Genomic DNA, 23,872 nt, shown 5'->3' on the forward strand with positions numbered 1-23,872 from the left:
TTTACGAATTTTTATCCAAAACAGCACTTATCGTTAGTATGCACACTGGAGTACCGGGAAGGATTCATAAAATTAAGGTTATGTTTGGAAGTGCTGTTAAAAATTGTTAATAATTGTTGTGATGTCAGAAAAAGGTGCTAGTAAAAAAGTGCTGTTAAAAATTGTTAATCATTGTTATGATGTCAGAAAAAGGTGCTAGTAAAAAAATGTTGCTAGTAGAAATTTGATAGTTATTTAGATTTTTTTTTTTTGGTATTTGCACACTTTCGAGTTTTAATATAAAAAAAATTGTTTTTATAAGGTTTGACAATGATAACTATGATTATTTCCGGCAAAAGCTGAAAAGGATTTTTTTTAAATCATGGAAGGACTTATTTTGAACTAAAAAGTACGGTTAAGAAATTTGTTTTTAGATTTATCAAACACCTGTTTTTTGGTAAAAAAAAATTTTGTTGTTGCTTGCAACAATGTCAAACAATAGCCAAGTGGTGTCAGGATGCACCATCATAAACAAAATTTCGAATTTATTTGTTGAAAAAGATGCCTTAATATGATATTTCACAGATATAAATTTAATCTAAAGTAACAGATTTCAGCAAGGCTTGGGCAAATTTTGGCGCAGCTGAAGGAAGAAACAACACATAATAACCAAACCAAATCATGGAGAAGAAATTAAAAAGCATTTCAAATATATGTGGTCAGGTCCAATGTATGCATAGGAAGAAGATAACACAGATATATCCAGCACAAAATTCCTAAACATCCGCAAAATTGTGCCGAATACATATTCAAAACAAACTTTTACAGGGATAATATCCCATCCTCTGCAGTTGAGACCAAGAAATTCAACCAAAGAATCATTTTGATGCCTCTTCACTGAACTCTGATATGAAATGGCTCCACAGATCCCAAATCTGCAAGAAAACCAAGTCAAATAAGCTCAGAGACGCGTACATTACATATATTGTTTGTGACTTCAGTGAAAAACTTGTTTACCTATATAGAGTTTATCAGATTCTGAAGAGCTCCTTGCTAGATGAGTTAAGTCCCAGATTGACACCATTCCCTTGTTTAGCTGAATGCAATATATTTATATCAGAAGTTGAGGTATGAAATGAAGGATTTAAGGAGCTTGTAGTGAGAAAATGCCTACTTGTTGAACCGTTTGAAACGAAGAAGCATGCACCAATAACTACATAGCACAACAGAAGAACCACTCCTTTCATATAGTGAGAAGTGCCATCCTGCAGAAGCACAAGCATGAGGCTTTTGTTTTGGAATCGATCCGTGTTTCACAAATTTAAATAATTATAACATAGTGAAGTACTACTACTACCGTATTTACCTGTAGAGTGAATGCTGTGACTAAAACTGACAGAGCAAGGGAGCCAGTTTCGAGGAGATTGAAGTCAAGATTCATGTTGATATCCAATATCCAGGCGAAAACTACACTGACAGGAACCTGCAGATTGCATTCATATACATGTTTATAAAACAATCATTGACATTTCATGAACACGAGGACACATAGTCACATGTTTGTGTGAGATAATAGTCGTAATGATAACTGACCACAAACAAGGCAATTTGTGTTGCAGAACCAAGAGCAACACCCAAAGTTATATCCAGCTTGTTCTTGAAAGCAAAAATGACTGCTCCAGCATGTTCAGCTGCATTTCCGACAATTGGCAATAGAATGATGCTGATGAAGCTAACAGATAATCCCCAGGAGGCTGATGCTTCCTGTAAAATTCTTATATTACTCAATTCTATACAAATAGAACAGAAAAATTATATGATTCCATTAAATTAATCAAATTCTAATCGGCTAATAATGAAGGGAATAAGTTGATACACTGTTTAATTACCTCAATAGTGCCAACAACATACTCAGATAACACTGATATAACAACAGTCATTCCAGCTAGCCAAATAAATCCACTCCAGAATCCTATAACAGGTGCTTCATCCGAAATCAAATCATCATCTTCTTCCTAAACAGCACGACAAAATACAAATTCCAAAAACCATTTTAACCATATATATTAAATTCATATAACACGAGTTGCATCTTCTTATCCACAATACAAGTAAAGAAAAATGTACCTCTTGGGCTTCAAAAACTTCGCGATGAGTCCACAACTGGAAAAAAAGGTAAGCAATGTATGCAACCAACATTAGTATGCTGCTTGCTCTTGACAACTGGAGTGCATCACTCGAACTATAAGCCGCAGCATCCCCAGCATACCGAAACATCAATGGCAGAATGTGGCATAGCAATGACAGCAACAGAAGCACAGTGTTCACATCCGCTTGTTTCTGTTTACATTCAACATATTAAACTATTTCATTTACCAGAAATTTTTTAAAAAAAGAAAAAACTCGAAGCAAATGATCGATAAATACGTACCCTGTCGTATTTTTGCTCGGAATGTAGATTGGCAAGGCCACCACAGAAGAGAGAGGTACCAAGAACCAGAAGGAGGTTAGAAAGAATGGAACCTAAGAGTGAGTACTTGACAACATCAACTTTGTGTTGCCACAGAGCAAACAGTGCTATTATAAGCTCTGTAGCATTCCCACATGTTGCATTCAGAAGCCCTCCAACTGCAATTTATTTACACACAATTCATATAATATTAGAATTTTTATACAAAAAATCATATCCAAATATAAAAGTGACTCCGTAAAAAGAATTTGAAAATCCGAAATTCTTTCGAAATATTTGTATTCGTATCCAAAATTTAGCTATATTATCTTTATTCGAAATAAACTAATATTATCCGTATACTCGTCCGACAATTCCGGATACAAACTTGGATATAGATATAACCGTTAATATTCAAATGTGAAAATAAAAATTTATATATATTTAGTAATTACTTTTTCTGAAAAATATATTTAGTAATTAATTAATAATATATACATGTGTGTGCGCTTTCTCATTGTTCAATATATTTCCGTAGACATATATCTCAAAAAATAAATTACATATATGTTATATACTAATATATTATATTAAAAATACTCTATATTCTAGCTTTTATTTCTAAAATAAATTAGCAGTTATTTTTTCATTATATTAACAAAATTGATATTATGTGTCGGATTCATACTCGAATAATTTTTTTCTCAAAATATTATCAAATTTGGATGCGGATTTGAATTACCCGAATTATATGTTTTGACAGGTTGACAGCTTATACTAAAAGATAGAAACAAATATTATAGGGCAATGCTAGAGACCCAAAATTTTTTCCCAAAATTTGTTACCAAATGACGTGGATAACAAGTGGTGAAATTTGATTGGGTGATTGATGAATCTGCAGGGGGGCCTCATTATTATAAGAATGAATGCAACCAATGAAATTTCGCCACGTCATTTGGGAAAAAATTTTGGGATAGATATTTGGGGTCTCTAGCATTTTCCAATATTATATTACCTGTGGGGCCAGTGTAGAATGTAATTTGTCTGCATAGAAATAACCAGAAATGAGAAAACAAACGATGCTATATTAAATTGAAAAGAATTAAATTAATGTTATAAGATCATTGTATGTATGTAACATCGGTTTCTTACTCGGTCAAGAAACTGATTCGCTCAGCTAATGGAGTGAGGCCAATTAAGCTGAAAGCAAATACCCACGTCTGTTTCAAACAAATCATTTATTAGTGACTATAATATATATAAGCATGAATATATAGAACATAAATAAAGTGTCGGCCCACAAATATATGCTCGTAAGAAATCAATATATCACTGTTACATTGAATCGTAAAATACTAAAACTGATCAAGAAAAAAATACTCTCTCCGTCCGTTAGATTGTTTATCCGGAGACGTCATGTATTATAATATTTTGATAGAGTGTTGTTCTATAAATTATTTAAAAAAAGTTTAATTATAATAAAATTTATCATTTGAATATTTATAAAAAATTAAAAATAAAATGCGTGTTAAGCAACAAAAAACTGTAAAGAAAATGAGACGAAGACTGGGAGCAGTAACGAACTCACTTTTCCGAAGTTGAAATAGTGAGCTACAATGGCCAGAGGGATTGCAATGAAGAGAACAGCAAGCTTAGTCCCCAACACAACCTCTTGAACATTACTTAAAAACATTCTCAGACAGCTATACGGGACTCTGGAAACGAGGGCCATATCGGACTTCTTGCGAAGCGAAGACGACGACATGTTCTGAGCAGTTCGGCCATGTCGCTCCCTCGTCAAAACCTTCACGTTTCCGTTCTCCATCAGCCATGGCTCCCTCGCGCTTACAGACATTCTTATTATTTTTTTCGGTATTTGTAAATTTATTTTGGATTTTTATGAGCGGCGCTCGTGTCTGTGATTGTGATTTGTACGAATGCATTCGAGGTTGTTATTTATAGAAGATATTTGGGTAATTTCCAGGAAGGTTCGGAATAATTTTGTTTGAGAATAAAAGATGCAAATCTTGAATATATTGAGAAGATTTAAGAAATTGATGTGAGTAGATATTAGTTGGAAGGTATCTTTTGTAATTTTGTATATTTCAATCAATTGCATCTTAAATCTTTTTGTAACGTTCAACTTATATATTCTCTCTTTGTGATCTTTTGAGTATTTTTATTACTTTTTTGAGATTATATTTGTTTTGCAGCTTCCACTTAAATATTTTATCGGTTTGGCTAGTGTGTGCCCATGGGCACATGCTAAGCGCGGAAATTTTTGTATTTGGGAGATTTTGATTGGTGTGTTTGGTGTATTTGCAGGGGGGTCCACCATTATCATGAGATAAGAGCCAATCAAAATGATCCAAGCACAAAATTTTCCGCGCTTAGCATGTGCCCATGGGCACACCATAGAAAAACCGATATTAGAGTAGTATTAGACTAATCTAATGACTAATCTAAAGGTAGCACTACCAAAGAGTAAACTCTAATGACTAATCTAAAGGTAGCACTACCAAAGAGTAAACTCTAATGACTAATCTAAACGTGCAATTTTTTGGGGTTTTTTTTCTCATAAAACTCTACCAGCAGGCTACGTAAACTGGTGCACGGCCTACACTATACGATCAATTTAATCACGTAATCATCTTTCAAGTTCTAATTAGGACTTCAATTTTCAGAAAAACAAAAGTAATTTCGATCTTTTGATTTTGATTTAGTTGTTCATATATTATTCCAAAATTAATGTAGTAACTACTTGTTTCTCTAAAATCTAATATAATGCTACTTGTTTGTTTAATATATAGGGAAAATTAATTCTAAACTCCCTGAATTATAGGCATTTTTTTTTCTAGGTCGCTGAACTATAAATGTCAATTCATAAGTAATTCAACTCTTAATTTTTTCCTACATGGGTCTTTCCGTTAGATCTGGTTTGACGTCGTTAGTTTTTCCGACGAACTTGGTCGGAAAAGCTCAAATCCGGTGAGCTCGAATTATCGGAAGAGGCTAATTTGAACATTAAAAATCACGAAAATTATATGAACATGCTCATAATCACACGATCTATCAATCTACATCATTATAATTCGAATAAAAGCTATTAAAATGAAAACTAATATTCAACTCAAAATTCAGAAATTACCAAACTAAATTTTGATGGTATAGATGGATAGGGGATTGAAAAACGAGCAATTTGATTACTCAAGTTTCAAATTTGGATACCGGAATCACCTTCAAAGTTATCTTTGATTCTCATGAACTTAAGAAGAACTAACGGCGTCAAACCATCTAACGGAAGAACCCAAATAGGAAAAAAAATCACGAGTTGAATTACTTATGAATTGACATTTATAGTTCAGGGACCTAAAAAAAAGTGTCTATAGTTCAGGGACTTTAGAATTAATTTTCTCTAATATATATGATTTGTATGATAGTACTTTGTTGAATATGATGTACTTATGCCGCTAGTTTTGTTTTTATAAGATCATATTATCTTCTGCTTGGATATATCTGATCAAGTTGTTTGTAATTTTTATTTTATATTCATATTAAAAGTCTTGTATAATTGTTAGGACCGGCTTTGTTGATTGGATCTTCTAGGATCCATCATTTCATAATAATTATAAAAAATTAACTCGTATACCGTAGGACAATTAACTTGTAATTTTTATTTTATATTTATATTAGTTACTCCCTCCGTCCCAGCAATTTGTATACAAATGGTTGGGACACGGAGATCAAGAAATTGTGTAAGAAATGAGTAAAGTTAGATGAAAAGTGGGTATAGTGGTGGGACCTATTTATATTTAATAATAGATTTGAGATAGTGGAGGAAAATAGTGGGTGTAATAGTGTTTATATTATTATAGAATGGAGATAGTGGAAGAAAATAGTTGATGTAATGATGTTTTATATCATAAAAATTTACTACTTTTGGAATGTATACAATTGATGGGACATCCCAAAAAGGAAACTGTATACAATTCATTGGGACGGAGGGAGTAGTTGATATAATCAGGGAAGAAATTTTGACTAAAAAAATATTTTATATACTCCTGTATCTCAAAACTTAAGAAATCGGTTTAGAGCATATTTAAAAATATTACCTTCAATACTCTTTATACTCCTTTATTTTATATTTCATTAATATATGAACTTAAAAAGAAATCGGTCTAGAGCATATTTAAATATATTACTTCCAATACTCTTTATACTCCTTTATTTTATCCTTCATTAAAATATAAATTTTCTCTAATATATATGATTTGTATGAGAGTACTTTGTTGAATATGATGTACTTATGCCGCTAGTTTTGTGTTTATAAGATCATATAATCTTCTGCTTTGATATATCTGATCAAGTTGTTTGTAATTTTTATTTTATATTCATATTAAAAGTCTTGTATAATTGTTAGGACCGGCCTTGTTGATGGGATCTTCTAAGATTCATCATTTCATAATAATTATAAAAAATTAGCTCGTATACCGTAGGACAATTAACTTGTAATTTTTATTTTATATTTATATAATTAGTCGATATAATCAGGGAAGAAATTTTGACTGAAAAAATATTTTATATACTCCTGTATCTCAAAACTTAAGAAACCGGTCTAGAGCATATTTAAAAATATTACCTCCAATACTTTTTATACTCCTTTATTTTATATTTCATTAATATATGAACTTAAAAAGAATGAAAAATAATGGATGAGTAGGATAAAATAAAATTTTTATTATAAACAAATAAGTTAAGAGTCGTGCGGAGACTCCTAAAACAAATGAGTGAATAAACACTCTTAACTTTATAAAGAGTCTTTAAATTTCTTGGAACTCTGTTTGGACCAATAATCTTAATCTTTTTTATTTAAGAGCTCAAATAAAGAAACTTCCGAAGATGCTTTTGCGATTATAACTTAAAATAGTTCTAGGTGCATAAAATTAATTATAAAAATTTGCACAAGATGACAAAATAATATATTGAGATGATCGGATATTTTAGTTAGTGTTATTTATGTGAATACGTAAAACTCATTCTAATTAAATTTAACCCATAACATTTTGTATCTAATATTGATTATTAGAAGAACAAAATGTTATTTATGTGTGTGCCGAATTTCACATAGAAGTCAGTACTACAAGAAAACCCGGAATTGCCAACCAAATTTACCAACAAAAACAATTATGTTACAATTTCCCAACCGAATGCCGACCAATTTTTGTAGGGGACGAGGTCAAACTCTTAGCAACAGATTACCAACAGTTCACCTACCAAAGGTTACCAACGGAATAATCTGTTGGAAAAAAGGGACTTTAGCATCCGAATACCAACGGATTATCAACGATGGGTTTAGCATCCGAATACCAACAGATTGGTTACGGATTTAGCGACGGAAATTCCGTTGGTAACTTGGAGCTTAGTTCGTCACTAAGATAAGAATGAAATCTGATGTTAGTATTATCGTTGGTAATCCGTTGGTAAACTAGATCGGTCATCATATTATTCGTTGGGAAAGCGTTGCTAAATTACATCAGTCAAATGTTATCCATTGGGAAACCGTTGCTAAAGTAGATCAGATGTCATCCGTTGGAAATCCGTTGGTAAAATAGATCGGTCAGCATTTGTTCCGTTGGGAATCCGTTGGTAAGTAGATCGGTCAGCATTTGTTCCGTTAGGAATCTGTTGATAAAGTAGATCGGTCGTTTAATTCCGTTGGCACGGAATTTAATTATAAACAATAAAAATTTAAACTGAGCATAACTGTGCGCAATCCGTTGGCAAAGTTCTTTACCAACGGAATGTTGGTCGGTAATGGCAACGGAAAATCCGTGGCAAGTTACCAGCGGAAAATCCGTTGGGATATTATGTTTCTTTTTAAAGTCAGCAGCCTCACAGTCCGTTGTTAATCCGTTGTAACATTACTATTACTATCGAAATACATATTCTGTTGAGAAAAATTTAGTAACAAAGATATTAGTGACAGTTTTTTCCGTTGGTAATTCTGTTGGCTAAAACGGCGTTGAACATATTAAAATTTTAATATGATCCTGGCCGCCGGATATTCATCCAACGGATCAAAATTTGGAACACTTAATTAAGTGTTCCACAGCTATTAATGGATGTGGCTGTGGACCGTTACTCTTGTGTAAGTTGCAACAACGTAACTCGTAACATATACACAAAAACCACGTTCTACAGTCATAATCAACACCATCTGCAGGTAGAAAATTCAGACTTTCAACTCATTTAAGCGATTCACCAAAGTCACATTTTATAATTAGTTAACTTAAGACCTCCAAAATCGACTAAACATCTAAGCCCGACCGATTATGAGTTCAATAATTGAATGGACAAAATACGAAGTGATTGATTATATCAAATTACTATTTTATTTTGATTCAGAACTAAAAGAGTTGTCACGGTTTATTTGTTAAAACCACCTAATTAATAAATGCAGCCAGTCAGTATTGGAATTTTTGGTTTACTGAACTTCCATTTGCAGGTAAGAGAGGCACAAATTGACAAAAACGACATGAATCTCAGAAACATTAAAAATCATATATAAAGAACCGTTTTAAAGAAGCCGAAAAGAGAAGGATCCACGAAGTTTCCTACTGTTCTGGCTCTGCATGGCCATGCATGCAAGTCTGTATCCACCGGGCTTTCTCCTGGCTATATATGGCTAATTGCCTGTATACATATAGGGGCCGTTTGGGTGAATTTAAAATAAGTGTTTTTTTGCTTAAAATAAAAAAGTGAAGTAGAAGTCAGAAGCAAGTTAAGACTTATAAGTGATTAAACTGTTTGGGAAATAAGCAGAAGTCCTGAAACAAAAGCTAGTAATCCTAAAGATTGAGTGCTTCTTGACTTTTTACACAAACGATACAAATAAGTGCTTATAATTTAAAAATCCAGAATTCGGCTTATAATGGCCAGCCAAACATCATCATAATATATCCGAATCCTGAAATTTTATTAAAATAATTGGCAGGTCGATGCATATTCGTGTTCGCCTGTGATTTGCGCATGAAATAATCTTATAAAAATCACTATTGTCAGTCAATATTTTAGCAGCTATTTTAACCAAGTTCTTATGAATGAATATTTTATCAAATCATTGTACATCTATAACAAATATCAGATCATCAATAACCATATTAAAACAAGGGTCCACGTTCCTGGCAGTCATATGCCAAGGACTGATTAAAAAACTCACAGTTTTTGGACCGTTGCATATATATCCAGCGCCAGGATCATATTAAAATTTTAACATGTCCAACGCTAAAAGGACATATTAAAATTTTAATATAATCATGACCGCTGGATGCATCCAGCGGCCAAGAAACTAAGTGTTACTTAACTCTTCCACAACAATCGAGTGCTGTGTACCGCTACCCTTAAAACAAATCAATTTATTTATAACAATTTGAATTTGAAATAAATAATATATTATATCTAAAATTAACAGATTAATACAGCCACAAAACAAAATGTTTACACATCAGCAAATTTTGCAAAATGTTTTACACCTTCAATAAATTTTACAAAATATTATATTATAGATCCAATTCCCACGGGAGATGCTCTTAAGCAAAGAATGTAGTTTCCCAGTCTGACGAACCTAATTTTTGGTAAGAAAATCCTTCAATCAAGCTAAAAAAAAACGAGTCGTAAACAACCAAGGGGGTGAGAATGTCCATGTATGGTACTTTTTAAAAGAAAAAAGTTCTACGGCAGCGGATTTATATAATTAGAACCAACTGGAACTCTTGGAAAGTAAAGACAGACTTAGATTTCACTAAATTCAACAGGATTGTGCTATTTCTTTAGCCTCTATCTCTCTGGGCTTTATGCAGTAGACTCGTGATCCTAGATGTTGCACTTCGAGGCCAGCATTTTCACAACCTTTGAAAAAAATTGATTCTTCTTCTTTACCAATTCTGCGTCTCCAACTCATCAAGAATGAAGGGCGAGCCGCCCCTGTATATTCGACTGCAAGATGATATATCAAATCAGATAAATAAGTACACAAGAGATCATAACTTCTCTAACCTGAAAATTAGTTCAAAATACATACCATTATCTCTGTCATTCCTCCTCTGAACTGATTCATCAGAATTTGACTTGTGAGTTTGTAAGAGAAACAATAGGGTTTTTATCAAGTTGTTGTATTGTTTAACATCTGCAGTAACACACACAAGTACAGAAGTCAGTAATTCTGATTACACAGTTTGTAAGGAATCAAGCATTAAATGTAAGTGCAAGTGAGAAACTGAGAATAGTGATGTAAGTATATGTATATATTATAAGTGTTTTGTTACAATCTCTGTATTCCAACCTCTTTTCCGGGTATAGTTACATCATATTTATACTAGTCGTCATACGTGCTGCTCACGTGTTATGTCTATGGGCTTACATCGGTTATGGGCTTTCTATTAAGTCTTATCTTTACATGGGCTATGGCCCAACATTTGTCCCTCCCCCAGTCCGCTGGATCTTTAGATGCTGCGAGAGTTTTGTTGTTTTTTGTCCGTTTTTCTTTCTTCTGCTTTTGAATTTTCTTGGGTAAATGGAATTGGTTTTACCCAATTTTTAAATGTCACTTTCTTTTCCCATCTTTCTTGAACCTTGGGAAACTGAAAAGACTGTGCGTGAAGTTTGATATTCTTGGAAACTGGCGACTTAGGGCTAGTCTCTTCATTTCCGCCTTTTTAAATTTCTCTTCAGACGGCTTCTCTTATTTCTTGTTCAAGATTTCCATTGCTCCCTTGTTCTAGGTAATTTCTCTTTTCTCTTCTGAGTCGATCTTTTCTTCTTTGTTTCGCTTGTATTTCTCTTGTTGGGTTGAAGTATGTCCTCCTCGAGACTCCCTCGTCGCCGTGCTCCTTCTGTGAAGGCCATTGCTGGTGGGTCCCCGGGCTTGTCGCGTACTTTCGAGAGTCTAACCCCTCTTCCTCCCACCGTGGTCCGTCATTCAACGTCTCATAGCCTGGCTTCTCTGGAAAGGGAGTTTAACCCGTTGGGAGCCAGTGGATCGATGAGTTCTGTTTTGGCTGGGGGGAGTGATCTTGATGGGGGTTTTTCTGGTGGAGGCGAGGTGGCTGTGGAGAATGCTACGGGTTATTTCCGTGCTTGCCCCTCTTTTAACCACCGGTCCAATCTGAGTGCTCGCAGTTCTGCTATCAAAAGGCTTTCTCAGCACTGTTGTTTTGATTTGGGGTATATCCACCATCTCCCCCGTCGTACTGACAAGATGTGGTGCCCTCCTCGCGAAGGATGGCAAGCGATTCCTGTCGTCTTTTTCGAGTATGGTTTCCGACTCCCCATGCACCCGTTCTTTGGTGTTGTTTATGAGGCGTTAGGGTGTGGTCTCGCGCAATTGTCTCCGAACGCTATTATTCAGATTGTGGGTTTCATTGCCCGCTGTCATGAGAAGGGGGAGTTGCCCTCTTTGGAACTCTTGTTTTCAATTTATCGGGTTAAGAATACCAATGGGTTGTTGTATCTGGATAAGAAGGCTGGTAGAGTGCGGATTGTGGATGCCCCTTCTTCCAATACCATATGGCACAGCCAATGGACTTACATGGAGGGATATGATCTTAGTTTGGTTCGTCCATGGAGTGTCATACCCAAGTGGCGATTGAAAGAATTGAATCAGATGCCATCTCTGCCGGAGGACTTTTTGAACGATTTTCACGGGGAAACCGAGTCTTATAACACTGATACTTTATCTGACATTAAGTTTTTAACTAAGCACTGTTGTAAGAATTTGTTTCGACTTTTGGTCTGTCTGTCTTGTTACCCTGACTTTCTGATCTTGTTTTTTTTTTTTTTTTGTTGTTGTTTTTTTGTAGTGGCTGGGACACCCTTGCGGTCACTGGTGAAGTCTAAGTCAAAAATGCCGAGTGGAGCGTTGCTTGCTAAACTGGCACAGCTTGGTGCTACATCTATGGCGGCCAAAACTCCGGAAACTGGGGAGAAAGAAGTGACCTCTCGTGCTAAGGAGATTGAAGTTGTGGCTGTTGATTCTGAGCTTGCTGCGGAAACTACTGACTTGGTTGTGAAAACTCGTGATCGGAAAAGGCATCGGAAGGATACCGACATTCAATCTCACCATCACCATCATAAGAAATCCAAGGACTCTGTTGCTCCGCCAGCTATCGGATCTTCCTCTGTGGCAGGTCGCTCTTATCAAAGTGAAATGGCTAAACTCCGAGTCCACCTCGATCAGGTTATCTATACTTCGTGACTCTTGTGTTTCTACTGCTGGGGATTTTTTCCTCTTGCCCCCTCCTTTTTGTTAATTGTGTTGGGCTTCCCTTTCCTTGTAGTTGGTTGAGGGCTTTGACCGAGTGTTGGACCTTGGGAAAGAGGTTGACAAGGCTGAAGATGTAGCTGCTGTTCGTCGTGAACTTGAGACGGCGAAGCGGCAGGGTGTTGCTGATAAGGAGCGACTGGTTGCTGAAGTTAGTGAGTTGAAGAAGAGGAATGCTACTCTTGCTGTTGATAAGAGTTCCCTAAATGCATTGATTCTTGCTTATCAAAAAATTGAGGCTGACCTTACTGCTGTCAATGCTGCCAAAGAGAAAGAACATGCTGACGCGCTGGAGGTTGTCAAAAAGGAGAAGGCAAAGTTGGATGAAGAGTTGGTTAAGGTCCGTGACGATCTGTCACGTAGTCAGGACGAAGCTTTAACGACTTTGGAGGAAGGTTACCAGTTGTGTTGGGACCGCGCCGTTGCTGCAGGTTATGACATGCAGAGTCTTACTTTTGCCACCTATTGTGAGGGCCTGGCGGCTGCAGTGGGGGCTTCGTCCAATCAAGTTGAGGAGCCTTGAGCTCTTTTTATATCTTTTAAGACTTTGATTAACCAGGGGAATGCCCCTGAGAATGTTTGTAAGAATTACTTTTGGTTTCCTGGTAGCTTTCAAACACTTTCCAGTTGGTGCTTTTGCTGTTGTGACAATCTTCATGCTTGAATATCTATCTTGTCTTTTGGGAAATTTTGCTGTGCCTTCTTCTGTTATGGTTTTGCCTCGTGTTTGCTTGATTGCGGTACTCTTTATTGTCTGCAATTTGCTTGGAGACTTTACGGAATCTCTATTTTTCTTTGTTGTTCTCTGGATGTATCCTTAGAACACTTCTTTTGCTCTTTTTTTTTTTTTTTCTGTGGGGTGCCGCTTCTTTGGAGATGCCGCGCCGTTGGAGTGTTTATTAAAGATTTGACCATCTTAATGTCTCCTTTTGTCTTTGTGAGGTCTTTATTTTTATATGTATCATTGACGCAGGTCTGCACTTTTCAGAATGGTCTTTACCTCTTTTTCTTCTTCTCTTTTTCTTTTGGTGGTTTGTTGCTCTTTTAGAGCTGTCGTGCCGTCGAGGCGTTTACTGGAGATATGGTTACCTGTGCTGTCAAAAGGTAAACACGAAGGATTTCTAATTCGTTATATGGGAATAAATACCGTATGATAGATCGTTTCGATTGATGACATTGCGTTGCATGACCCACATTTCTTTTTTTTAAAAAACTAAGCAAGTGCAAAAGGCAGCAATATTTTATATATAAAAGTGAAAGTAGTTTAAACTAATAGAAGATGACACATAGCAACGAAAGATAATTACTTAAGATAAACTTGAACTGGAAAGGGATACTCCCAGAATAAAGGTAGTGCCAAAAGATTCATAGTTTAAACTTAGAACATAACATAATTAAACAAAAGACAAAGTTTTTGTAGTAGAGTGGTTGGGTGGCGATTTGGTGAGCAGAATCGCTACTGATAATATTTCTTAAGGTGGATTGCATTCCAAGTGTTGGGAACTGGCGAGCCGTCAAGGTGGCAAAGGCGATACGTGCCGGGCCTTATCACTTTGGAGACTTTATAGGGTCCTTCCCAAGGTGCTGACAGCTTGGAGACTTTTGCCGGCATTGATGCTGCGGCCTCTCTGAGAACAAGGTCATTTACCTGAAAGTGTCTGGGGTTGACTTTGGCATTGTAGTACTGTGCCACCTTTTGCTGGTACTGCGCCACCCTAAGACTTGCTGACTCCCGCACCTCCTCAATTAGATCAGTGTTGAGACGAAGCCCCTCTTCAGAAGATTCTGGAGTAAAATTTTCAACTCTTGGTGAATTCAGACTGATTTCTAATGGGAGAACAGCCTCTGTCCCATAAGCCATTCGAAATGGAGTCTCCCCGATAGTTGACCTTGGAGTGGTGCGATGTGCCCAAAGCACATTTGGCAACTCGTCAACCCAGTTCCCTTCCACCTCCATCAGCCTTTTCTTGAGTCCCTGGAGAATAGCCCGATTTGTTATCTCAACCTGCCCATTGGCCTGAGGGTATGCCACCGATGCCTTGAGGTGCTTGATTTTTAGTTCGTTAACGGCCCCTTCAAAATCTTTTCCCGTAAACTGGGAGCCGTTATCCGTGACAATAATGCGAGGAACCCCAAATCTAAAAACAATGGACTCCATGAAAAAGTTTATCACTTCCTTCTCTCTGATCCGAGTAAGTGGTCTGGCCTCGACCCATTTGGTGTAATAATCTATAGCCACAATGATGAACTGCCTTTGACCAGTAGTTTTTGGTAATGGTCCTACTATGTCGATTCCCAACATATAGAAAGGACATGGTGAAGTGACTGGATTGAAGTTGACTGAAGGGCGATGACTTACCGAACTGTACAGCTGGCAAGGTTTGCAAGTCTTTGTGAAGGTGTCGCAGTCTTTCCTAATCGACGGCCAATAAATTCCATGGCGAATGATTTTCAGAGCCATGCTTTTCCCTGCTGAGTGATCCCCACATATTCCAGAATGTATCTCAATCATGGCTAGTCGAGCTTCCTCTGGTCCCACGCACTTGAGTAGAGGCTCACTTAAGGCCCTTTTGTATAGCTGTTCCCCGATCAAGCAGTACTGGCGGGCCTTCAGAGCGATGCTCCTCTGCTCCTTACTATCTGTTGGACTGTTTGTGTCCTTGATGTAATCCATAATTGGAGTTCGCCAGTCTGACACCATTTCAGTGAAGTAAAGTTCCACAACCTTGGTTGAAGGGGCTTTGAGCTCCTTGATGTAAACTGGGTCTGAAACTGTCGAGGTGTTTGAAGTAGCGAGCCTTGCCAGTGCGTCAGCCCAGTGGTTAACTGATCTTTCTATGTTGTTGATTGTCCATACTTTGAATGAAGCCAGTAGCCGTGAGGCTAAGGTCATGTAAGTTGCCATCCTGTCATTGGCTGTTTTGAAATCTCCAGAAATTTGTTTCACCACCAACTGTGAATCACAAAATATGTCGATGACTTTTACTTCGAGGTGCTGGGCGAGTTTTAGTCCAGCGATGAGAGCCTCATACTCTGCCTCATTGTTTGTTGTTGGAAACATGAACTTGATTGCCTGTTGTACTTTGAAGCCTTCCGGGCTTGTGAGAATGATGCCTGCTCCCCCTGCCACTGCGGTGGATGAGCCATCAGTAAAGAGCGTCCATGCCTTGTCAGTAAATGCCTTGGTGGAAGGATCATCTTCTTTGATGCTAAAAGAGCACTCGGCTATGAAATCTGCCAAGGCCTGAGATTTCATGGAGCACCGTGGCAAGAAGACGAGATCGAACTGGCTTAGCTCTACGGTCCATGCTGCCAAGCGACCGGTCATGTCAGGGCGATGAAGTACCCTTTTGATTGGCTGGTTTGTCATAACTGAAATTTGCCGACCTTGAAAATAATGGCGTAACTTTCGACTCGCCATCACCAAGGCGAATACCAACTTTTCTACGGGTGCATACCTGAGTTCTGCTTCCTTTAATGTATGGCTAGCATAATATACTGGCCTTTGTTCTGATCCAACGTCTTTCACAAGAGCTACCGCTGTGGTAAAGTCAGAAGCTGACAAGTAGACTTTTAGTGGCTCACACGGAGTTGCTTTGACGAGTATGGGAGGGCTTGCCAGGAACTCTTTGATGCTGGCGAGGCATTTGTCACAATTTTCATCCCATACAAGTTTGTTATCCCTTGAGGCATTCTTAATAGCTTCATAGAGTGGTAGACTGCGTCGGGCAGATTGAGGTATGAAGCGGCGGAGCGCCGCGATACAGCCGGTCAGTGTTTGTAACTCCTTGATAGATTTCGGGGCTGTCATACCCTGAATTGCTGAGATTTGAACCGGGTCTGCCTCAATGCCCCTGTTGGTGAGGAGAAAACCTAAAAACTTTCCCCCAGCCAAACCAAAAGAGCACTTGGTGGGGTTAAGTCGCATTGAATTGTTTCTTACCCTCTCCAAAGTTTCTCTGAGATCTGAAGCATGATTTTGAGATTTAACGGAAGTGATGATCATGTCGTCTACATAGACATGCATGTTGCGTCCCAACTGAGGAGCAAAAACAGTATCCATAGTCCGTTGGAATGTCGCCCCGGCATTCAGGAGACCAAACGGGACTACCTTGAAGGCAAACACCCCTCTGTGGGTTATGAAGGCGGTATCGTCTTGATCCTCCTTGGCTAGTTTAATTTGATTATACCCGCTGAAGGCATCCATGAATGAGATGACCTCGTGACCTGCCGTGGCGTCGATGAGTTGGTCTATGTTCGGAAGAGGGTAGAAATCCTTAGGACATGCGCGATTCAAATCCGAATAGTCCACGCACATTCTCCATTTTCCATTGCTTTTCTTTACCAAGACCACATTGGCAAGCCATTTGGGGAATTGGACTTCTTTGATGAACCCTGCTTCCAGCAACCTGTCAAGCTCCGCGCTGATAGCTTCCTGTTTGTCAGTAGAAAAGAGGCGTTTCTTTTGCTTTACAGGCCTTATCTCAGGTTTGATGTTCAATCTGTGGAGTGCAACATTGTCGGGTATACCCGGCATGTCTTTTGGGGACCATGCAAAAACATCCGAATACTCCCTTAAGGTGCTGATTATTGTTTCTTTTACTTCTTTGGAAAGGGCAGTCCCTATGGTAACTGTCCTCTCCGGCCTTGCCAGGTCAAGAGGTATCTGCTCTGTTGCCTCAACAGGTTCATGTAGTGGGGGCTTGGGGACCTCCAGAATTGATTGAGGATCAAGGACCATGTTCTCTTCAGACTCGATAGTTTGAACTTGGTTTGCCACCATGTCAGCAGCCGTTGCCAATCTTTTCTTAGGAATTACATTCGTGATATAACACTGGCGCGACATTCGTTGGTCGCCTGTCACTTCGCCAACTCCGAACTCTGTTGGAAATTTCATTTTCAGATGGGTTATTGAGGTGATGGCCCGAAGGGCTGATATGGTGGTGCGGCCTATAATGGCATTGTACCCTGATATTGCATTAACGACGTGGAACTTCACCATTTGCCAAGTCTGTTGAGGTGGCGAGCCAAATAGGACCGGAAGGTCAATTGTGCCCAAAGCTTTTACCTCATTACCCGTGAACCCATATAGGGGTGAGCTCCTTGCGTCTTCTAGTTTTCTGTCCCCCATGTCCATCCTGGTGAAAGCACTGTGGTATAAGATGTCGGCTGAACTTCCATTGTCGATTAAGATCTTCTTGACCGTATTGGCCCCAATCTTAGTTGTGATGACCAGTGCATCCTGATGGGTGTGAATGATACCCTCTGGATAATCTTCATCCGAGAATGAAATGACTGGAGATGGGTTCTTTTTGGGGCGCTTGTTATCCACTCTATACACCTCTCTAGCGTATGCCTTCTTGGCGTTGTTCGACGCCCCGCCTGCCGCTAGGCCACCAGATATCACGTCAATGATTCTATCCCTTGTGTGCACCGCTTCTGGACTTTTCTCCCTTTGCACAAAGTGCGTGTACTGGCCTTTTTGAATTCTGTCCTCTATCATATTCTTGAGCTGGTAACATCTTTCAGTTGTGTGGCCCCTGTCCTCGTGATAGTCGCAGTATTTGTTGCTTGGAGGGCGGTTTGGGTTCATTGGTCTTGGAGGCTTGTAATCTGGTTCTGTCTTTATGATTGCCAGAATTGAAGCGATCTCCGTGTTAAGCTTTGTGAAATCTTTTTCCTCTCTTGGAGGCCTTGGAGGCCACTGCCTTGGGGGACGCTGAGATGCGTTGGTGGCAGGCCCTTTCTCTGGCAAGTCCTTTTTCTCAATAGGTGGCAAGGCCTTAGAGTCTGCCTTTCTGCTATCCCATTTGTTGTACTGAGATGACTTGTCCCACTTCTTGTGAGGTGGTGAAGTGTCTTGGATGCTACCTACCGCCTCCTGAAGTGTCAACCTCCTTTCAAGTATCTTTAATGCGGCCTCCAAACTGCGGGGGCTTTTTTCAAAAAATTCCTCCAACAGTTGTCCATGGCGAGATTTGTCCACTCCCGCAGCCAAGTAATTAACCGCGAGTTCATCTATGAGATTGGGGATGTCTGCTACTGCGGCTCTGAAACGTCCTAAGAAGTCCCTTAGAGATTCGGAGGATCTTTGGCGGATTGTCATTAGAGACGCAGTGATCTTTCCGCCTCTCTTGTTGCTAGAGAACCTGGTGCGAAACTTAGTTTTTAGCACCTCCCAGGAATCAATGGAGCGAGGTGGCAAGTTGTTGAACCACTGAAGTGCTGTGCCCTTAAGGCATGTGTAGAAGAAGCGGCACCTTGCCACATCGGGATGTCCACAGAAACTCATCCTGCCATCAAAGAGATTTATGAAGTCTGACGGGTCCGTGGATCCGTCAAACTGATCAATCGATGGAATCTTCAGGTGCCTGTCTATTTTTGCATTTTCGATATCTTCAGAGAGAGGACTTTCTGATGGGAGTTCCACCCCGCCGGTTTGAGTCCTCATGAAGTCCTTAAACACAGCGAAATCACTTTGCAGCTTGGAGATGTCTTTATCTCTATGCTTGCTCCCTTCAGCGTATCTGGAGCTTACCTCCTGGTACTCTTCGTCAGACTCGTCCATCCTTTTCTTGCGAAAGGAACTATACGAGCCTGCGGAGTCGCCACCTCGAGATGGAGGCTTGTACGACCGATCTTCATCGTCAGTTTGGTACTCCGAGGATGTTCCAAAGGCAGGGTACTTCCCCAGCTCAGATCTGATCCTTGCTATTTCTTGCCTCTGTCTGAGTTCAGCCTCTAAAATACGTCTCTCTCTGTCGAGAGCTTCGAGGTTATGCTCCTCGCTCCTTTTCCCGGCGTTTCCACCCATGGACTCCGCCTTTTTTAAGGCCTTCATCCTTTCCAAGTGGAGTCTAACGTCGCTAGAGAGCACATGTTTCCCCTGCGGTGTTCGAACCAAAGTTCTCATGGTGCCTCTGCGGCGCTTCCTCCGGCCAGTAGGATCAGAAGCCGCCGGGCCTTCCTCCTCACTGCCTTGAGTCTCATCATTCTCAAACTGCAAGCGCCTGGTAGCGGAGCTTGTTTTTCGACATGGCCTCTCGGGGATCGGGGGTACATCTCGCGTCGCTGGTTGCGGCGGCGAGTCGTAGTACTCCTCGTTGTCTCCGATTATCACCATGCTTGTAGGACTTTGAAATTTTTTTGGTTGGAAGGGCGAGATCCCCTCCTTCTAGCGCCAAATGTAAGTATATGTATATATTATAAGTGTTTTGTTACAATCTCTGTATTCCAACCTCTTTTCCGGGTATAGTTACATCATATTTATACTAGTCGTCATACGTGCTGCTCACGTGTTATGTCTATGGGCTTACATCGGTTATGGGCTTTCTATTAAGTCTTATCTTTACATGGGCTATGGCCCAACAAGTGAGATAAAAACACTCTACAAAGATGGCACGTCTTAGGTTATTTCTTTTATCCCACATTCTCCATTTTGCAGTGAAAAACTCTATTATGGAAAACTATATAATGCTTCTCACGTACTATTGTCCTAGTGACAGAGAGGACAATTAAGCGTGATTGAAATTTTGGTGAATTGTCCAAAGTGGTCTCTTGTAAATACATCTATCTTGATAAACAATGTAATTGACACTCTGAAGTACTCAATACTTCCACATGCAAGGTCAAAAACAATCAAGGCAATGGGAATATTTAAGATCTCAAATTACATCTATATGACTTAAGTTTTTTCATATGCTTACACTTTACATAAATGATGACAGAAAAGTTGATACTTCGGTCTTCCTCAGCTATCAGCAATAAGAAAGTCACGCTTTACTAGTTCAATTACCTAAATGGTCGCAGAAGGTCCAGGTTGATTTCCTAATTATATTGGGGCAAGAAGTAAAGATTGATATGCATTTTTATAGGGCAAAACTTTATGATATCTTCAAAACACTCGATCAAATTTTACTTCAATTCGCTTACATTCAATATAAAATAAGAAACAACATTCATGCCGAATTGGCGATTCAGAGGCAGACTTAAGATTAGTCACTTACACAGTAATATATCACTGGCAATCACCAAGTCCCAATCTGGACAAGCAGTTGGAAAGGCATCACCCCATGAATCTGAGAGTCCGACACTATTTCTTAGAAACAAATTGAAGCTAAAGAAAGCAAATCGCAAATTTTAATTTTAAATTAATTAATAAAAAATTATCTTAGCTGAAGCCTACAACTAAGTCAAAGAATCCCCCCCCCCCCCCCCCCCCCAAAACCTCTCTCACATCTCACACACAGAGACACGAGGAGTGACTGGGGAAAGAATATGATGAACATCATGTACAAAAGTATAAAACTGTGCACAGTATGTGATAAACAGTAAAAACAATTGGAGATATAAGTGCTTACGCTTTATATGAGGAAGAACAGGATTAACCCCATTAACTTTGCAATTATGAGCTATGTTATCTTCGATTTCAGAATCATCATAGTCTGAAGTCGTAATATCAATTTGAAACAACTTCCAAAGAAAGATTGCCAAACCTCCAGTACCACTGCCATTATTATATAATTTCAATCAGCAACACAGTTAACAATTAAGCTAAGCCAACAATTAATGAGGGGTGTTCTAGTCTTTTCATAAACAAGTAAAGGACAGCAAGGTCATTTCAATGTAATGAATTCTGTTATCATTCTGTTAGTAAGCTAAGACATTGTGCAGCTCATATATGTAGAACAATGACTTCATTTTCTGTAAAAAGATATTATGTTGATGATTCAGTCACATTTCTATACATGCTTTACTCAAGTCTACATGGTATGGGAGCTGCACGTATAGATTATCTCTTCAATTTTGATCATCTTGTCAGTTTGTCTCTTTATTTTTTTTATTTTTTTTCTTCTTCATTCCTGCATCTAATTTCACGCCTAAAACCATGTTAATGGCAGTTCCTGGGGGCAATTTAACATTTGCTGATCTTCAAAATCCGTTGTATGTATAGGTTGTAAGCAACTAGCTAAAGAAGTTTAAATTAAAAATGAAGGTCTAGATTACAGTTCCAAAAACCAAATAAGTTCAATTCCTAGTAAGGTACTAGTAGTAACCAGCAAATACTGTTCTGATATGATAAAGCTTCATTCCAAAATATTGATTCTTTAATAATGCTAATCATAACAAATATAAGTACCAAGTACATTCATATGAGACTCTTGATATACTTTGCTCCACATAATGATAGTTTAGGCCAAGAATTAGATGAAAGTAGAATATATAAGTAAACTTCTGCACAAGTCAGAGGAGTTAATGATAAATTTGCATAGAAGCAGCTGACTAGTGATTGCAGATAGGAACAATACGACTCTTCGTAGATAGGATATATACAAAACCTTTTCTTAACATATGAATAACTGTGATTAGAAAAGAAACACACCTCCCTAATTCAATTATGCGTTTTCCTTCTATCCACGACTTGTGCTGAACTAACCATTCTGCAAATGCAAATGATCCTGGCCAAAGTAAATTAGCATTCAACTGGTGAAAAGTAAATTCTCGTATAAGTAACTCCTGCAAATGGGCCAAACAGCACACAGTGGTCATAATTGGTAAAATAAACTCAATATACTTGAAGAGGCTCATTCATAAGACTTCATTTGCCCTAGTAATATATTTTAAACTATTCAAATATGTTTTTACTTGATAGTTAGTATCAAGAGAAAGCCAAACTACTCCCTCCATCTCAAATTAGATGAGCTCGTTGACTTTGGGCACGCATTTTAAAGTCCATTGACCGCATAGCTACATTACTTATTTTTAAAATTTTATTTTTACAAATAAAATTTTAAATATGAAATTTTTGTTTACAAAAGAAAATTTAGAAAAATAAACTTCGGAACTAGACGGTCAATGCACCTTAAGTTACGTGCCCAAAGTCAACTAGCTCATCTAATTTGGGATGGAGGTAGTATTAAGTTACTGGCTCTAGTTAAATCTTAAGGTGTTAAGCAAAGAACTTAACTGGACCATATACATTTGACACTCTCCCTCACTCGAAAGCCCTCAATTTGGGATTAAAGAGTAAATCAATTGCTAGGCTTATCCTATAGCATACCCATATCCTCTTGGTAATGATAGGAGGTCAAGGTCTCAAGCCTCGGTGGAGACAGATGCAGCGCACCATAACCAGAAAAAGTTTATTAAGAGCCTGTCTATTCAGCAATATTCAACCTCAACACCAAAAATATAATTTTTGAGAACTCTAGGGGTCGGTCGGATGGTGCAAACTTGAGACCTAAAAATCCCCCAAACTTGACTCAATTACCATGCTAAACCTGCAGCTCTCTCAATATCTAATTCAAAAGGTATTAGAAAAGTGCTTGACTAGATCATATTCACATATATTCAAGTCTTTAACATAAGAATACCTAAACTAAACATCAAAATTCAAATTTTAATCAAAACATTTCAAAACCCACATTATATTTTCATTAAACTCAAATAACTACCCAAATTGAACTTTAGAAAACACAAAAGCAAGTAAAGATCTTCAAAGCTTCTACTAAAACCCTTAACAGCAACCAAGAACCTAAGCTAAAAACACCTATCAATCACGATAAAAACAGAAAATCACAAAGTGGGTACTCATAAAAAGGGTTAAGAAAGCAAACCATTCCAGGAAACTGATGATTTCTCTCCACAAATTTCTGCTGGGCCTCAGCATTTTCCTCATCTACCACCAAAAATTCACATCAGCTAGAAGATAAAAAAACTCAAACATATAAATATATACATACATGTTTATATAAGCACCTGTAGAGCTATCATCGTCTTGAGCAAAGAGTGAAGATGGGGAGAAGAGAGCTATGTCCATTGTTTTGAGCAGATGTAAACATTAAACACACGATGGCAATAAGAGTATTGTAGGCTATTGGGCTTTGTAAGTCGCCTATTAACAGCCCAATACGTGTGATAGGCCATTGGGCTTTTTGTTAAAAGCACAAATTATTGTCGAAAGAAAAGGCCTGACAAGATGGATTTGTCCTAATACTTGTCTTATATTCCAGCTTATAATATGGCACCGGCATTCTATATTTTTATTCTTTCATTATTCATATTTATTTTCTAATAGTTTTGATAAAATATAATATCAATAATAACTTATATTCATATTGGACTCA

General features: G+C 38.2%; 3 protein-coding genes across 4 annotated transcripts; 1 reads left to right on the forward strand and 2 right to left on the reverse strand.

Annotated features, from left to right (window-relative positions):
• Window positions 1–663: 663 nt before the first annotated feature.
• Window positions 664–4,366, reverse strand: LOC108216635 (vacuolar cation/proton exchanger 3). The gene is made up of 11 exons (XM_017389454.2): window positions 4,017–4,366; window positions 3,581–3,648; window positions 3,444–3,472; window positions 2,411–2,607; window positions 2,107–2,319; window positions 1,869–1,994; window positions 1,573–1,743; window positions 1,346–1,462; window positions 1,154–1,244; window positions 997–1,075; window positions 664–914 (listed from the first exon to the last, which is right to left on the reverse strand). The coding sequence occupies exons 1-10, from the start codon at window positions 4,281–4,283 to the stop codon at window positions 1,011–1,013; spliced, it is 1,344 nt and encodes a 447-aa protein (XP_017244943.1). The 5' UTR covers window positions 4,284–4,366; the 3' UTR covers window positions 664–914; window positions 997–1,010.
• Window positions 4,367–9,908: 5,542 nt separating this feature from the next.
• LOC108219533 (uncharacterized) lies at window positions 9,909–23,660 on the reverse strand. 2 transcript variants are annotated; one of them, XM_017393026.2, is made up of 7 exons: window positions 23,505–23,659; window positions 23,363–23,424; window positions 22,129–22,262; window positions 21,107–21,252; window positions 20,753–20,824; window positions 10,509–10,613; window positions 9,909–10,423 (listed from the first exon to the last, which is right to left on the reverse strand). In XM_017393026.2, the coding sequence occupies exons 1-7, from the start codon at window positions 23,563–23,565 to the stop codon at window positions 10,236–10,238; spliced, it is 768 nt and encodes a 255-aa protein (XP_017248515.1). In that variant the 5' UTR covers window positions 23,566–23,659; the 3' UTR covers window positions 9,909–10,235. The 2 variants fall into 2 exon arrangements, with proteins under 2 accessions (XP_017248515.1, XP_017248516.1); XM_017393027.2 differs by lacking the exon at window positions 20,753–20,824 and having other exon boundaries at window positions 23,505–23,660.
• On the forward strand, window positions 10,718–13,587 carry LOC135152394 (uncharacterized). The gene is made up of 2 exons (XM_064092587.1): window positions 10,718–12,662; window positions 12,763–13,587. The coding sequence occupies exons 1-2, from the start codon at window positions 11,283–11,285 to the stop codon at window positions 13,267–13,269; spliced, it is 1,887 nt and encodes a 628-aa protein (XP_063948657.1). The 5' UTR covers window positions 10,718–11,282; the 3' UTR covers window positions 13,270–13,587.
• Window positions 23,661–23,872: the final 212 nt, after the last annotated feature.

Source organism: Daucus carota, chromosome 4 (genome assembly GCF_001625215.2).
Source record: "Daucus carota subsp. sativus chromosome 4, DH1 v3.0, whole genome shotgun sequence".
Classification (NCBI taxonomy): Eukaryota; Viridiplantae; Streptophyta; class Magnoliopsida; order Apiales; family Apiaceae; genus Daucus; species Daucus carota.

Coding starts and splice junctions, on each gene's coding strand:
- LOC108219533 (XM_017393026.2), bottom strand. CDS start 23,565: ATGGACATAGCTCTCTTCTCCCCATCTTCACTCTTTGCTCAAGACGAT. Junction 21,253..22,128: donor CGCATAATTGAATTAGGGAG/GTGTGTTTCTTT, acceptor TAATAATGGCAG/TGGTACTGGAGGTTTGGCAA. Junction 10,614..20,752: donor TGCCAGTGATATATTACTGT/GTAAGTGACTAA, acceptor GTGTTACTGCAG/ATGTTAAACAATACAACAAC.
- LOC135152394 (XM_064092587.1), top strand. CDS start 11,283: ATGTCCTCCTCGAGACTCCCTCGTCGCCGTGCTCCTTCTGTGAAGGCC. Junction 12,663..12,762: donor TCCGAGTCCACCTCGATCAG/GTTATCTATACT, acceptor CTTTCCTTGTAG/TTGGTTGAGGGCTTTGACCG.
- LOC108216635 (XM_017389454.2), bottom strand. CDS start 4,283: ATGTCTGTAAGCGCGAGGGAGCCATGGCTGATGGAGAACGGAAACGTG. Junction 3,473..3,580: donor CGAATCAGTTTCTTGACCGA/GTAAGAAACCGA, acceptor ATTTCTATGCAG/ACAAATTACATTCTACACTG. Junction 1,245..1,345: donor TCACAGCATTCACTCTACAG/GTAAATACGGTA, acceptor GTGCTTCTGCAG/GATGGCACTTCTCACTATAT.